Raw genomic sequence first — 17,306 nt, forward strand, 5'->3', positions numbered from 1 at the left:
AAGAAGAGGAAAGAAGGGAAACTGTGGCCTACAACTCCCGGCATGCCTGGCGCCTGGGAGACAACAATTCCCGCCCTGCTCCTCTGGAGGCGGGGAAATGCAGATGAGGAGGGGAAGGGAAAAGTGTGGCCTACATCTCCCAGCACACCCTGCGCACGGCCGCACTAGAAACTACAACTCCCAGCATGCCCCGCGCGCGAATCCGCCGTTACCGGGTACCGGGGACTCCTCCCAAGGTCACCGAGCCACCCCCGGCCCCAGCCCCGAGCACGCTCATGACAGCACAGCCGGGCACCTGCACAGGTGGAGTTTATTCGTTCCACAACAAGGGCTCAGCTCGCCCCCCGCGCCCCCGAACTCGGTATTTGCTCCTCTGGTTTTACTGAAATAGTGGCAAAGTCACTCAAAAAGGCGCCGAGGGAGTTCCGTGTTCACCCCCAGGGCACGGGAAGGACCAGGAGGAGCAGCAGGAACACCCCTGAGCCCGGGGGGTTTCCAGGTGTGCCTGCCTCACAGTGCTTATTTATAGGAATTACAGAAATTTCATATATAGTTTGCTCTGTGGCCCAATTAGACAAATATCTCCCTCTCTATGATATAAAAAATACAGAGATTTGCCATTTTTGGAAGTAAAATGTGCATTATCCGACTGTGAGCAGGAGGTAAACCTGAAAACCTGGTGCTGTCGGAGCTCCCATCACCGCTGGCAGGTGGAGCCAAAGTTTCCTCCACCCCAAACCACCACAAGGCAGGAAAAACCCAGAATTCAGCCCATGTTCCTCATGGCAAATAAAGTATTTCAAGTAAAGATGAAGGTGGGTTTGAGCATTTCAGAGCTCTGAGATCAGTCAGTACAATGCAAACCAAACCTGTGCAACAGCAGCTGTGCTTCCTGCTCCAAAAAAATCCACCCCAGTTCCCATCTTTGGGCTCTTGTTGCTTTTTTTTTTTTTCTGTTTTTAATCCTTGGAAATAGCACTAGCAGTTCTTCAAAAAAAAAAAAAAAAAAAAACAAACAAAAACAAAAATCTAGACAAAGGGAAGCAGCAGGAAAAAAAAAAACCAAACAAAACTTCCCAGCAGTGAGTGAACTTGTCATTTTTCTGTCCATTTTCAGTATTTTTCATCAGGGAACTGGTCCTGGATTCACCAGAACTGTGCACCTGAAGGAGGAAGGCCAGGGCTCTAAACTTTGCTCTTGGCATATTAAAGAGTCTTTAATAGAGTAACATGTGCAAAAAAAAAAAATAAAAAAAAAAAAAAGAAAAAAGAAAAAAAAAAATTAAATAGATCAACCCACATTTTGCAGAATTACTGTGGCCACAACAGCTCCCTCCTCTCCGTGTCCTCACCCAACCCAAGGCCAGAGTACCCGAGGTAAAAAAAAACTGCATTGGGGAGACACCACCACAAAGAAGAAGCCACCAAGAGGTGCCACCTGTCACCTCTGTGTCCTTCCTGCCTCCAAAAACAAGGTGAGCAGCAGCCCAAAGAAACAAGGAGCAGGAATTCCCCTCCTCTCCAGAAGAGCTGTTTTGTATTTGTCGAATTTTCCCAACCAGGTGGAGTGGGTGTCCAGCCTTGCCAGCAGCTGCTCTCCCAAACTTCCCAGCAAGTCTGTGGTGGTTTATTTGGGGTTGTTGGTTTGTTTTTTTGTTGTTTTTTGGGTTTTTTTTTGCCCAGGATTATAGCTGGAATCCTTCCATGGGAGCCTCGGATTGCTGGAAGATGTATTGCTGCTGGTTCTCGTCCACCTGGGGAGCCACGCCCGCGTCGTCCTCCACCCCAAAGTAGTGCTCAATCAAATCAAAAGCTTTCTGGTAAATCTCCTGGTTCTCGTGGCTTTGCAGGAATTCTATCTTGTCCAAACCTTTGGAGGAAAGAGAAAAAAAAGAGAGAAAAAAAAAAAAAAAAAAAAAGGGTGGGATTAAAGAATGAAATCCACTCTCCGTCCTCAAAAAGGATTCTGTGAGAATTGACATTGCAATCCAATTATTCCAAAGGCCTGCCAGGCAAGTTTAGCTCATCCAGATGTGCTCCCAGCTGCAGGCTAATCCCAGATTCCGGTGGAATTTGGTAGCTGCAGGGGGTAGGGAGGAGCAGGGCCTGTCCCAGGAGCCTCCAGCTCTCCCTGCCCCAATTAAATGCACTGCTGCACAGAAAGCATCCGTGCACAACACACCCTCAGGAATTCCAGGAATTATCCTTCCAGGGACAATCAGGACACTCAGAGTAATGAGAGGGCAAAGCAGACACTGGCAGCTCACAGGGAGTTTCAGACCAAAAGAGGAATTTGCTCCTCCTCAAAGCAGGACAGAAAAATAATTAAAAAAAATAAAAATTCATCAGCACCAAATTAAGTCACTCCAGGGAAAATCAAGGTCTCCCTGGATTTCCAGTGTAAAACTGGGTACAGCCAGAGCAATTTTAAATTCAAAACTGACACTTTTTACTTAGCTCAGCTCATTTCTGGTTAATCTTCCCACCTGGTGCAAGCCACGATTTTCAGCTTGGACTCCAGGTCAGAGCTTTCACTTCCAAGTATTTTTCCTCATCACTCACCAAGTGAGTTTGAAAAGATTTTGGAACAAATATTGGCTGGTTTAGAATATAAAAAACCTTTCAACAGAGCAGAAAAGCAGCCCAGGGACCCCTGCAGTGCCCAAACCCCCACCTACCATAGGCCTCCTCGATCAGGCTGCAGTAGGGGTTGATCCCAGTCCCACTCTGGTTGGCTTCCTGCTCTCCCAGCCTCAGGATGTTTTCCAGCCCGTTCAATGCCACCAGAACAATCTTGGAGTCCATGACAGTCAGCAGGTCACACAGAGGTTTGATACAGCCCAAATTCACCAGGTACCTGCAGAGAGGGAGCAGCACCCACATCACTGCAGTGCTCAGGAGCTGGGGAGCAGCACCTCTGCTCCACGGGAAAGCAAAGGTGATCAATTTCTGGATTTCAGTTGGATTTAATCTTAAAATACACATTTACAGATATGCAAGGTTAATTCTGATCCATTTATTTGCATTTGTACACAGCCCTATTTTCAGAAATCTCATTTAAGGAAAAGAGCCACTTTTGAAATCCAGGTGCTGCTCAAACTAAATCCACACTGGAATTTAATCTGTCATTAAGTTTGGACATTTAACCTCAACTATCCAAAGAGAGATTGATAAAATTTGGGATTAGATTATCCACATCCAGAAGGAAATTACAAATCCTGTCACAGTTACTTTCCAGAATTTCTCCAAATTTTGCCTGCAATGTTTGAAATTTCCCTCAAGGCAAAACTCAAATGAAGGTTTTGAAATCCAGGTGCTGCTCAAATTAAATCCACACTGGAATTTAATTTGGTTTGGGATTAGATTATCCTCATGCAGAAGGAAATTACAAATTACAATCCAGCTCTGCCTGTCTTCAGAATTTCTCCAAATTTTGCCTGGAATGTTTGAAATTCTCCTGAAGGCAAAGCTCCCAGGAATTGGAGCCAGATGCTCAGGGAATACCTGATCTGCTCGGGGGTCCCTCCTGACGTGGCATTGGTGATGGCCCACGCTGCCTCTTTCCTCGTACGGAATTCTGCTTTCTGCAGGATTTCAATCAGCACTGGGAAAATGTTGGCATCTATGACTGCCTGGGAAGAGAGGGCAGGGAGAGGGGCTTGGCATTGGTAGCACTTCCCCAAAAAAAAAAATAAAAAGATTCCCAGCTCCTGAAAGGAAACTCCACCTCCATATCCCAACTTCCCAAGCTGCACCCTGCAGTGATTGCTGTGGTTTATTCCTCAGCAAATCCTATTAAAGGCAGATATTCCCTAACCAGCACAGCAGACAATCCCTGGAATTGCATCAATACTGTGGGAATGATGAAAGCTCTGCTTCCCTATGTAGGTCAGGAAAAGGATAATTAAACCTCAGCGAGCTCCAGCTCTTCAAAGGGATTGAGGATGGAGAAATAGGGGCTGTATATCCTCTAATCCCAATGATTCCAGACTCTGGGATTCAGTCCATGTGCTGCTGCCATTCCCAATTTCCATCCCCAGTTTTTAGCTCGTTTGGCAGCAGCAAATTTGCAGAAGACTGCAGAATGAGAGATGTGAACCAATCCAGCCTTTAAGGGTCAGGGTAAGGAAAAAAAAAACCAAAAACCTGCAAATCCTTAATGCTGATCTTGGAAATTGGGATCACTGCAGGCAGGCTGTACCTGGATTTGTGCTCTGTTCCCTGCTGTGATGTTGGATATGGTCCAGCACGCCTCTTTCCTGATGGATTCCTTGGGACTGCTCAATAAATGGAGGAGGCAAGGCAGGGCTGAGCAGTTTAGGATCACCTTTGGTGGGGGAAAAGGAAGCACAAAGTGAGATGACCAGTGCCAGGCACTGCATTCCCTGCAGGAAATTCCTCTCCTCTCACCTGGGTCTGGATGTCATCCCCTGTCACGATGTTGCCAACTGCTCGAAGAGCTGGGGAGGCCACTTTGTAATCGTTGTGCCTGCAGGAAAATTGTGCAAAAGACAAACCCAACTCCATCAGATCGCTGGGATATTCACAATGTTCCCTCCCCATTATCCCACCTGCACCATTTCCTCAGGATTCCATCCCTTGCCATACAGAACACAGGGTGAGAGGAGCATATTGCCACTGAAAACAAAGCTGGAACACAGTTGGATCCTTTACATCCCAACCCCATCCCCTCTTCCATACAGATTTTGGAGAAACAAAGCCAAGCTGATTTCTCCTGGCCATTATTCTTTGATTTGCCTCATAACCAGGCTTCCATTGGAAGTTTGAGAGCACACAACACTCTGCAATCATTAAGGAAATCTGGGAAAGGAGAGAGAAAGTTCTTCCCAGTTGTCTGTGCAGTTGGCCCACACTCAAAAAAAAAAGGCTGAATTTCAGAAATTTATAGGGATAATGTTCCTTTTATCAGTGAATTTGTAACTTTTGGAGCAGATGCTGAGAGTAGAACTGGAAAAAACCTTCATCTCAGGAAGAGAAGGCAGCAAATTCCAGCTTTGAAGCTGCTCCAGATCCTGCCTGGATCCCGTGTGCACGGGAGCTGTGGAGTGCTCCGATGGGATTTAGATGGATTCTCACTCAGTCTCCTGACACATACTCACATTAAGAGCTCCACCAGCCTCCTGCACACCCCTGAGTCCACCACAGCCTGGATCTTCTCGTTGGGACCATCAGACAGGTAGGACAGAGCCCAGCACGCATCTGCCAGCAGGTCAGAGTCACTGTTGAACAACAATCGGGACAACACTGGCAGGCAGGGAGACACCTGCAACAACAGCCACCAGCCAGGGTTAGTCACCAGGCCAGGACCACCCACACCTGCAGGAAAACACCTCCTGACTGCTCAGATAAAATCCTGGATCCCTTCTCCCACTCAGCAGCTTCCCACAGCTCCAAAGCCACCTCAACAGCTTTGTTGCTGCACTCAAATTACACCGAGGAGCTACAGTGAGCTTTTGGGAATTCCTGTAAAAAGAGCTCTGCTCCATTTCTGACTCTTAATATTCAGACCAAGTTCACCTCAGTCATTTATAAGCAGTTTTATATTGGCACTCAATTCAGATTTCACCCCTCACCACTGGTTTCCTAGCTTTGATATGTGAGGTTTCACTTTAAAAAGGTGAGAACACGCTGATTTAAAACATTTTTGTGTTGCCAAAGGAGGATGAGATACCCAAAAAGGCATCAGCACCTTTAGTGAGGTTCCCTGGACAGGCAAAGAGAAAATAGCTCACAGGAGTCTTGGTTTTTAGCATCTCCAGGTCTCAGAATAGTTGTTGGTCATAAGTGAAGTCTCAAAATTCCAGAGTTGACAAGAAAATGGTTTAGAGAAACTTTCTAGGGAAGCCTAGGCCTGTCCCTTATTTGAAGGGTCCAGCAGAAAGGTTTGGAAAAATTAAACATCCAAATCAACCTCAGCAGGAAAATCCTCACCCTGTGCCCTCCTAGAGCTCAAATCCCAAAATAACCCAGAAAAACATCTTAACTGTGTGTGTCCCCATCAGCTGGCTGCCAATAAGGTATTTCTTCTCACCTTATCAAATTCAGGAGGTGGACTCTTCCCTCTGCACAGGTTTGACAAGGCCCAGACAGCATTTCGTGTCATTGTCAGCCTGGTGGACGTGGTGAGGAGCCTGGAGAGAGAATTACCAGAGATTATTGTGCTTGATGGGGGAGCAGAGGGAACCAAAAAAAAAATTAAAACTGAAACATTTAGCTCCAGTTCAGCCCAGGCAAACAGTCCCAACCATCAGCAGGGACCAAAGGACAGGAACTGCTCAGCCTGAGCTCAGAGTGTCCATCTGGGACAAAGCTTCACTCTTCTTTTCCATTTCATCTTCAATGAAGATTATCAGAGCCCAGGCCTGACAGATCTGGGTTATCACCACACTGAGGTGAGAGACCTGATCCTACTCCAACCCCCCAAAAAATCCACAGCCCAAGCAGAGAGCAGGAGCTGAGGGACTCCCTGTGACTCCAGAAGGGCCAGCACCTGCCTCAGCCCCAGAGCAGAGTGAAGGAATGTTATCCACAGAATCCCGAACCTGAGGTTTGATTCCCAGGGATCCCAGCAATACCAGGAAATCTAGAAAGAATTTTATCCACAAATCCCCACTCTGAACTAGAGATTTGATTCCCAGGGATCCCACACTGCCAGAGAATCTGGAAGGAATTTTACAAAGAATCCCAATCCTCTGAACCAGAAGTTTGATTCCCAGGGAATCTGGAAGGAATTTTATCCACAGAATCCCACTCTGAGATCCAGAGATTTGATTCCCAGGGAATCTGGAAGGAATTTTATCCACAGAATCCCACTCTGATCCAGAGATTTGATTCCCAGGCATCTCTCACTGCCAGAGAATCTTTAAGAAATTTTACAGATTCCCACTCTGAAGCAGAGGTTTGATTCCCAGGAAATCTGGAAGGAATTTTATCCACCAATTCCCACTGTGAAGCAGAGTTTGATTCCCAGGGAATGTTTGGGCACAGCTCCAGCACTGCTGCCCTGGTGCAATGGGACTCCCAGAGCTGCCCCTGGCTACTCACATTAATAAGGGAGGAAGAATGGCACAGTTTAGGACATAATCTCTGCACACAGAGCTGTCTCCAGCGATGTTCCCCAACGCCCAGACAGCCTGAAAGGAAACAGCAACACTTTTAACATCCAGTTTCTGTCAGGGAGAAATAAGCAGTGTGCTGAGAAAGGAATTTTTCTGTAATTTCAGGCAGAAATCTGTGCTCTGCAGCCAGCTGGGATCACTCAATTTAAACATTGCATTTTTAACATTAACATTTAAACATTAATAATTTAACATTGAACATTTTTAACCCAAAATCCCGAACTGAAAAGCGATCCTTACCTGCTCCTGAACATCCTCAAAATCAGAATTTAAGAGCTCTATAAATATGGGAACTGCCCCAGCCTCGATGACAATTTTGGTTTGTTGGGAAGTCCCCGAGGCAATGTTGGTCAGGGCCCAGGCAGCCTCAAACTGAAAGGAGTGACAAACAGGAATAAAACCAAACTATTTCAGCAAAACACATCTCATTACATTCTGGCTACAATTGTGCTACAAAGAGAGAAAGAGAACACCTCAGTGCTCAAAGGATTTTATTTTCTTGAGCAATAAAAGAGCTACAGGTGCTCAAAGGATAAGCATGAGATGTCACCACCATGTCACTTCTCCTCCACAATCATTTCCCAGCAAGAAAAGTGAAGACATACAGAGTGCAGAGACACACAAAATAGAAAATTTTCTCTATTTCATCCAATATCCCAAAGAATCTGCGAGTTCAAGTGAAGCTGAGCAGAAATTCCCTGCTTTTAATTCTATTTTTTTTTGGTTTTAAACCAGATTTCCATCCAGTTCTTCACAAATTAAGCTCCTCTGGTCCATGGGAGAAAGAGGAAAGCAATCATCAACTCGGATCAAATTCCATGTATGGAAATCTCTTTAACCCCCTCCAAAGAACCCAGGACTTATTACCAAGCTGGAAGGAATCTCAGGAAGCCACCCAGGCCTTGCCTCTGCCCCAGGCAGGATCAGCACTGGCCAAAGCCATTTCTAACATTTCTTGGCCTCTGCTTAAAAGCCTCCAGCAATGGAGGTTTTATTTCACACAATTTCTTCCTGCAGGTTTGTCCCATAACTTCACCAGCTCCCAGCAGAAATATCAGCTACAGAAAGGCCAAAATCTCTTCTGCTGCAGCTGAATTAGGTGATTTTTTTTCCAGTATTCTTCCAGGATTTAAATTCAGAGCAATTTACATTTTTTTTTTGCCTGAGCATTACAGATTAATTTTGTCTTCTCCTAGAGATCACACAATCTGCATTTTTGGGGTTGAAAATATCATTTTCTCCTGATGCACCTGTGGGTTTCACAGTTTAAACAGCTCTATACCCTGAAGAACTCATAACAGAATCTCCTTTACCTGTAATGTGCAATTTTCACTTCTTTTCAGGAATTCCACGAATCTCTCCACCACTCCCTGAGTGTTTATCACCTCATCTATTGGAGGATTTGGCTCTGGAACAGCAAGGCAGTGTCAGGGAAGTGAACAGACCTCAAGGAGGGGAGTAACAAGCCTGAAGTGTTAATTAAATTATCTCAAACTGGACTGAACTCATTGATGCAGCTTGGCAGAATCATTTTCTGTACAATTCACACAACTGGCAATCATCAGCAATACAAAAAGATTATCACATTTCTAAATTATGGATTCTTTTTCCCAAGCTGCAAATCTTTTGTGCACAAAGGCCTGTAAAAAAGCAGGCTCTGTTGGATCCTGGGGTGGGGATGAGTTATTTTTACCTTTGGAGAGTAATTTCCTGAATTTCTGAGTGGTTGCTAGCTGTAGGTCAGGGTCATCTGAGAAAAGCATCTCTACCATCTCTCCTGTGATCAACCCCTCCTGAGAAGATGCAGAGGAGAAGAGAGAAATGGTTCCATTTCACACTGAAATGAATGATTTCAGCCATCACACACAGGACACCCTGCCACGATTTGGGCTTAGCCAGGAATCCAAGGATTCCAAACTGGGGATCCCAGCACAGCTCTGACATCCTGGCAGACTCCTCCAGTTCACATCTGCAGTGCTGGTGGGGGAATGGGATAAAAGGGGAGGACACTGGAGGAGGATTTTGAACATGCAGCTGGGAATAACCCTGGATAAAGCAGAGTGAGCAGCAGGATGGGGATTCCCTGGCATGGGCTGAGCTTTGCAGGGCTCATGGCACCACTGGTGTCCCTCTGCATCCCTTAGGAATATATTTCCTCTTGGTATTTTAAGGGTTTGTGGCTGTTCCAGCTGCACTTGCACAAACATTCTTGAAAGTAAGGGAATAAAAATATTGGAGTTTGGCAGTTCCATGCAATCACAGGATGCCAGGATGGTTTGGGTTGGAAGGAGGTTTGCCAAGGGCAGGGACACCTTCCACTACCCCAGGGGTGCTCCAACCCCCATCCAATCTGGGATAAATTCCAGGGATGGGGCAGCCACAGCTTCTCTGGGAATCTCTGCAGGGCCTCACCACCCCCAAAAAGGATTAAATGTGTCTGAAGGCACCTCACCCCACACGTTGTGGAAGTGACATAGGAATCCACCAGGAGACTGTCAAACATGGAGTCATCCTCATTGATCAGCTCCACATTCCTTCTTTTGAAGAGCTGGTGGGGACCAAAGCACAGGGATTGTTATTAGAAAGCAAGGATGAACAGGCTCCACAACTGGACATTCTTGTTCCTCAACCAAGATCCTTCCTGGAGTGCAGGTAACCCGAGTAAAAATGGTCATTAACAGCAGCTCTGCACTCTCAGGGCCAGCCTGGCACACAAATTCTTGATGTCAGAGATGCAAATGCCCAAATCACTGAGCCAACCAGGCAGGCAAAGGCAGAATTTGACCAAAATCAGGAAAAAAGCAGCTTGGATAAGGTGCTAATAAAGTAAATGTTTAGTTCCACATGTATCACATCGTGCTTCCAAAAATAAAATACACTCGGGTTAAACTTTCACTTGTTCTTCATCTTTCTACAGGAAGTTATCCCATTCATTAATTACATCTTTAAAAAAAACACCACCACCACCTTTAAAAATCAAGGATCTGTCAACAGAAAAAAAAACCAAAAAACCTCAAGTAGCCCAAGAAAACAAAATGCTTGGAAAGCTTTCCATGTGAGCTGGGTCCAGAGAAAAAAAGAGAAAAAAAAAGTGAGGAAAAAGTGGAAAAAAAAAAAAAAGCAAGATCTCAGTTAAACAGAAAAAATAATGCACAGATTCCAGGCAGGCAAGTGCAGAACTTGACCAAAATCAGGGAAAAAAGCAGTTTGGATAAGGTGCTAATAAAGCAAATATTTAGTTCCACATGTATCACGTGGGAATCACATCGTGCTTCCAAAAATAAAATACACTCAGGCCAAACTTTCACTTGCTCTTCCTTTTTCTCCAGGAAATAATCCCATTCACTAATTATATAGAAAAAAAACACCATCACCTTTAAAATCAAGGATCTGTCAACAGAAAAAAAAAAAAAAAAACCAAAAATCTCAAATAGCCCAAGAAAACAAAATGCTTGGAAAGCTTTCCATGTGAGCTTGGTCCGGAAGGGGGAAAAAAACCAAAAAAAAATAGAAAAAAAAGAGAAAAAAAATGGAAAAAAAAGCAAGATGTCAGTTAGACCAGAAAAAAACGACTGCCTAACTTGAATGCACAGATCCTTGAAGGTCCCAGGCAGGCAGCAGCAGAGGCTGGGCTGTGTGGAGGTTGGGCAGAAGCTCCTCAGGGGGGCAGGTACCTGCTGCTCTCGTTTCTGTTTGCGAAGCTGAATCCCCTCCTCTTCCCTCCTCCGGCGCATTTCTTCAGGATTTAGGGCTTTGTTCTTGTAGCTCTTCATTCGATAGTTTTCTGTGAAAACAGGAGGAATTGTGGCTCAGGGTTCTTTGTCACTGCTCCTCTGTGTGCCTTTCATGTGCACAAGGCATGGGATAAGCAGGTAAAATATATTTATTTACTCTGAGTGGCTTTGGTTTTCAGTAGGAATTTTTATTTCTCTGTTATCAGCACAACTTTTTTTTTTTTCCTTTCCCCAGAGAGCAAAAAACCCAACAGAATGAAAGGCATTGAGTTAATAATAACAGGGCAGAGTTGTAGGTGAGGGACAGGATCCACGGGACAAAACTCAGGATCTGATCCTGCTGCTGCTTCAGAGCTGAAAATGCAGCAATTCCAATTCCTTCAGATTTTCCCTCCCAGCCAGGAAAGGGACACTCCAGGTACCAGGATCAAGCTGGAACTGAATTAGAGATGAATGGAAACCCCTCACTGCTCCACAGCTGCTTTGGGCATGGCAAAAACTCCCCAAATTCTCCCGTTTCTGACATTATTTCCACGTCTTGTGCCTTTTTGTGGATAAATCTCAGAGCCCTGAGCCAAGTTACTCCTCCAGAACTCATTGAAAACCGATGTTTTGGGGTTTTTCCCAGCTGCTAAGGTGGGAGTTTGTGGAAGTTTGCAGTTTTATCTCCTCCTTATTTCATGCCTGAGGCACCCTCAGCCCTGTGGCTCACACAAAGTTTCACTTATCAACAACCTCCAGCCACTCTGGAGCCCTTCCAAGACCAGCTGGAGAAGTGTCAGACCCAAAAGTCCACAGCCAACCCAAGAAAAAACATCTACTAAGTACAAATATCCAGCTTTCATTACTAGGGAGAGAGAAAACAACTGGGAAAAAAAAAATAATGTTTTAACAGGAGAAAGAACAAAATACTTCCAGTTCTATGATTTCCCCAAAAGCAGCTAAAAAGACACCAAAAAAAAAAAAAAAGAGAGAAATCTACAGGTTTTAGGGATTTATATCTGACCATACAATAGCCAGGTGTCACCCAGATATAGATATTAATTCAGAAAATGTATTTAAACACCACTGTGATGTTTTTATTTATATTCCCACTCCATGCAGCCACACAGAAGAATTGACAGCTTAGATCTCCAAACAATTTCAGAATCTTAATCCTCTTTTTTTGGAAAGCAAAGCCTCCAGTTCAAAGGTGGTTTTGAAGGAAAGGAGGGAAGGAAAAGTGAGGATACACAGGATTACCAGGCAGTCACAGAAATAGCCAAGGGACACATGACAGTTCAGCTGTGCCACACTCAGGAACACTCAGCACCTCGTCCTTTAAGGGTTTGGTTTATTTTTTGTCCCAGAGAATCAAGAACTGTCACCCCCAAGATAATTCTTCAGGGTTGATTGTCACAAAATTCTCTGGTTTTAGATGATTTTCATTGATTTCTCCCGGCCCCATCATCTCTGGCAATGTTTCAATGGCACAAAAATGCTGATTTGGGACATTCCACCCCATTTCCATGGCAATGGGGGTGAGAAATGCAGGATCAGGAGCTCACACTGAGCTCCAGACTGCAGCAGGACCAAACCGATGGAATAAAACACAGCAGGACAAATCCCGGGCTTGGAATGTTTCAGTACCAAACATCCAATTTGTGTTAATTCTAAACTCCAGTTCCATCTGTGGCAATCATTAATCAGGATCTGGGAGTACCTGGGCTGTCAGCAATGGGGAAGGAATCCTAAATCAGAGATTCCAGGCACAGATTTTCATTTAACTCAGGGAAGATTTGCTTTTACAGAAGTGTCAGTGGACACTGAACTCAGAAACTCAGAGAATTCACTCAAGAAAACAACAAATCTTGCAAGATTCATTCCATTTTAAAAAGTTTTGATCCAGCTTGGATAAAACATCCCTTCTGCTTTAGGAATCCCACAGCTCCCCAAGTTTTGTGTTTTGTATCTCCCTGGATTAGTCAAGTTCATTCATAGCTCTAGAAAAAAAATAATTTAAAAAAACAACCTAAAAAAAAAAATAAAAATCAGTATTTACATTCCAAACTTAAGGATGAAACTGAACTGAACAACACCTTCCCAATTTCCTGTGCAAAGGAAAGCCCCTCAGGAGCTGGAAGAATTTTGGCACCTCTTGGTTTCACTGAGGGCAAAAAAAAAAATAATCCTCCAGTTGTCAAGGAATTATGAGACCAAGTTGCCACACTCATAAATTGGAGGGTGAGAAGATATTTCCCATTTAAAAGAAAGGAAAAAAGTGAAAGTTTGACTTTAAAGGCTCAGCAGGGCACTCGTGCAATTCCAGAATCGTTACTGTAACAGCTTCTGCATGTTCCTGGATCAGAAATCCAACCCTACCTCTTCCCAATTCCCTGAAAAAAAAAAAAAAAAGCATTTATTTGCTTCCAGCGTTTTATTCAGCTGCTGCTGAAAGCCTGGGAGCTGAGTCACTGCAGGATTTGTGCTGCTGAGTCAGGGCCAAGGCACAAGAGCTCGAACTGCCAGACCTGACACGGCTCTTTTGGAGCCAAAATTCCCTTTCCCACAAGGGAATATTCCACAGGGAATCTTCCAAAGGTGGCCGTGAACACTCCCAGGACAGCTGCACTTTGCAGTGGGGAATTATGCAAGTGTAAATAAATACACTTGAGGAACTTCATCAGCATTAATCTGGCAATTAGTGCCCGCTGGGGGCATTCCCAGCTCTCAGGTGACCTCCAAAGGCCCTTTCCACACAAGTTTTCCCTGGGATGGGGTAAAGTTGGTGATTTATCATTTAAACTCCTTTAAATTAGACAAATTGAAGCTAAATAAATGGAGTGGACTGCTGAGTTTGACGGGACAAACCTCGTATTTCTCCCTGAAATCCCACAGGATCCTTCCATCTCTTCCCAACATGATTAACATCTCCAGAGGACTCCCTTAGAAAATAAATGTGTCCAGAACAACTTTATTAAGTGAATTGAAACCCTAGAAAAAGCAGACTAAACTATCTGTACGATTTAAATCCAAATCAAATTAATGAATACATAAAAGTAGCTGAATTAATGTGTAAAAGGACAGCTCTGAGCTGCTACCAGAAATCAGTCAAACTCATGTTTTTTTACTGAAAAAACTGATAATTCTGGAGTGAATTAATAAAAAAAAAAAATCACTTTGTTTGCTCAGAAGACAGAAGCTAAACAAGAAAAGAATTACACAAAAAAAAAATTCTGTCAAACACAAGTCTGAGCTGTCCCTGGAATTCCCCCAGCCAGAGAAGGGGGAACTTTAATTTTTCCCAATTAAATCCCCGGCAAAAGCAGTGAAATTGTGCAGTGCTGACCCTGGGGCAGGTGTGGTTTGTTGTCCCGGCGTGTTTGTCACAATTAAAGTGGCACAGAGGTGTCCCTGTGCTCCGGGACACTCCGGGCTGGTAAAATCCCAGATCCCTGCGGAGCTTTTGGCTCGTCCAGAGCCAGGGCTGTGATATCACCAATGGAATGTGCCGAGGGGGAAGGGAAAAGCAAAAAAAAAAAAAAAAAAAAAAAAAATTCTCTTTGGGGCGAAATTCACCGCCAGGAAGGGTTTTGCTTTTCGTTCCCCGAGGGTTGAAACGAGATTAGGAATCTTTTTGGAATGTCCCTGCCCAGCACAGCGGCTCCTCAATGATTCCTTCTCTTCCTAATTTGAGCTTTTCATCCCAAAATTTGAGGGCTTTAAGTGCTCTTCAAGCTGGTTTATCCATTCTGAACATTCAGATTTCGTGAAAAATGGACTGATCAAACACAAGTGTCAGCTTAGAACAGTCCCTAAAACAGGGAAAAACCAGAACTGAATCCACTCAAACTCGACCTAGGAATTCAAACCGACCAGAAACACTCAGAGATAATTAGGGATATAAAATTCCAATAAATCCATGCCTTCCAACATGTGCTTTGCCTCAGAAACAAACAGGACTGTGTGATTTGCTAAGAAGATTTATCTGGACCTCAGCAGCCCCAGAACTGAAAGCCTGAAGGAATCAGAACTTTCACTCTTGCAGGATTTTAATGATCAAACTCTCTCCCTTGACAAAGTTCATGTTTGCTCTCCTGAACTAAAGCAAACAAAGCAAAACAGCCAATTAACTGTTAAATTCATCAGCCACGGGAGTTTTATTAAGAAGCGAGCATTGGTACTGCTCCATGGGTTAAACAGCATTTAAAAAGGCATTTAAAGATGTCATTGGCATGGAAAACGAGGAATGAACCGATGACAATTTCCGAAAAAAAACAGCCTTAACTTGTTTAAAAATAATAAAGTTACACGAGGATAATTCAAACAAGGGCGGGGGTAATTAAACTCTTTCAGTGGTGGGAAGAAGGGGAAGCTCCTGTGCACAAATTTCTCAGCTCCACACAAAACCGTGCCAAGAATTTTCAGACATTCCCACCAGGCCCCGGGACATTTTTCCTCCTCAGAGCTGCCAGTCCAGGTTTTACATCTCAAGCCACAAATGAAGATTCCAAAGGTGTTCAGGGCTGGGAGGTGCAGCAGGCACACACAGATGTGGTCACTGACACCACGGGAAGGTTTGGAGGTGGCAAAAAAAATTTCCTGATGAGATCCTGACAAGGAGGATCCCATTGCCACCTCACAGGGAATTTTTGAAGCTTTACTGAATCCCTGATTTGGAAGGAGCTGAAAGCTCATCCAGTCCCATTCCTGACATCTTCCACTGTCCCAGGTTGCTCCAGCCTGATCTGGGATAATTCCAGGGATGGGGCAGCCACAGCTTCCCCTCACAGGGAAGAATTTCTTCCCAATTTCCAACCTAAACTTGCCACTTTAAAGCCATTAAGTTTCTGAAGCAGCTCTGGTTAAAAGACAACATTGCAGGTGGAAAACGGAAACATTTTAATCCTCATTTCCAGAAGATCCTCACTCAATTTTAAGGAAAACACGGCTGCTACAGGCTTGGCTTTTCCACCTCATCCTTCCAAACCCTGTCTTCCTACAGGAACATTTAAAAAAAAAAAAAATTTTTAAAGCCACATCTCCTCCCCAAGCTGGGACCTCCCACACCAGGCACAACAAAACAAAAAGCTGCTGGAATCAAAGGACTTTTTGAAGGGACAACACCGAGCTGGGATTTATTTGCAGGGGACAGAGACCTGCCTGCAGATTCCACTCCTTCCCAGCAGCGTGGTGGCACCCACGGTGACACAGGGACAGCCCAGCACGTGCACAGCGACACTGAGGGCTGAAGCTTTATTTTCATAAAAGTCACAACAACCAAAGCCCTGCTGGGTTCTCTGAACTGCCAAGAGGTTTGTGGGATTCTCACTTGAACCCTGAGCTCCGGGAAAGGTCAGAATTTAAATCGAGCAGAATTTAAACGGAGCAGAGATCTGACAGCGCGGTGAGGCTTCAACTGCAGCACGAACACCCCAAAGTTACAGCACTGACACCCCAAAACCGGGCTCTCACAAAGCAAAACCGGGCTCTCACAGCACTGACAGCCCCAAACCGGGCTCTCACAACCCCAAACCGGGCTCTTGCAGCTCTCACAACCCCATACCGGGGATATTTCACCGCTCACGCCCCGCAGCCCCCGCCTCACCCCGCAGCCCCCCAAACGGTCACAACCCCCGGGCTCCCTCACCGAGAGCCCCCTGAGGGAGCCCCGTGCCCCCAGACCCCCCCGGGATGACTCAGCGGCCGCGCCGGGCCCGCCGCCCTCAGCCCCGGGAGCGCCCGGGACGCCGGTGAGAGGCGAGGGCGGCGGCAGCGCGGGGCGCACGGGCTGTGCGCGCTGCCCGGCCTCGGAGCGGCTCCTCCGGCTCCACCCCATCCCCTCGGCCGTGCCCGGAGTTCCCCAAGTCGCGCCCACCCCTCAGGGCCCTCACCCATCGCGGCGGCTGCGACGGCGGCTCCGGTGGTGGCGGCGGCGGCCAAAATATGGCGGCACCGGGCGGGGCGCGGGCGGGACGGCGGCCGCGCGGGGCCAAACCTGTGAGCGCGGAGCGCGGCGGGGCGCGGCCGCGGCGCTCGGGCGCCCCCAGCGAGCGGGGGCGGAACTGCCCCAGCGGTCGTGTCCTGTCACTCGTGTCCTGTCACTCATCTTGTCACTCGTGTCCCACCACTTGTGTCCTGTCACTCGTGTCCCGTCACTTGTGTCCCCTCATTTGTGTCCCACTCTCTTGGCTGCAAGAAGGAAAAGGAGCTGGTGGATCCCAGCATTCCCTCACAAGCAGCATCCCTTAGAAATGGTGCCAGGCTCCAAGGAATCCTTGGGATAAAATCCCCCCAGTGCCAGCAGCCCCGTGGTGTGATGGAATCGTGAATATCCCCATTGGAAAGGACTGTTGGATGGTGTTTTCCATCTCTCCAGCCTCGTGGGTGATGTGCCAGGCAGAGACAAGCTCTGGGTCACATTGGGCGGTTTTATGGGGTCACTCAGAGCCCT

At 45.9% G+C, this 17,306-nt stretch overlaps 1 protein-coding gene across 1 annotated transcript; it reads right to left on the reverse strand.

Annotated features, from left to right (window-relative positions):
* Positions 1–292: 292 nt before the first annotated feature.
* Positions 293–16,783, reverse strand: KPNA6 (karyopherin subunit alpha 6). The gene is made up of 14 exons (XM_014885632.2): positions 16,747–16,783; positions 10,814–10,923; positions 9,592–9,687; positions 8,833–8,932; positions 8,453–8,547; positions 7,380–7,511; positions 7,066–7,154; positions 6,053–6,152; positions 5,121–5,284; positions 4,411–4,489; positions 4,202–4,327; positions 3,505–3,632; positions 2,679–2,857; positions 293–1,870 (listed from the first exon to the last, which is right to left on the reverse strand). The coding sequence occupies exons 1-14, from the start codon at positions 16,748–16,750 to the stop codon at positions 1,686–1,688; spliced, it is 1,587 nt and encodes a 528-aa protein (XP_014741118.1). The 5' UTR covers positions 16,751–16,783; the 3' UTR covers positions 293–1,685.
* Positions 16,784–17,306: the final 523 nt, after the last annotated feature.

Source organism: Sturnus vulgaris, chromosome 24 (genome assembly GCF_052056855.1).
Source record: "Sturnus vulgaris isolate bStuVul1 chromosome 24, bStuVul1.hap1, whole genome shotgun sequence".
NCBI classification, from domain to species: Eukaryota; Metazoa; Chordata; class Aves; order Passeriformes; family Sturnidae; genus Sturnus; species Sturnus vulgaris.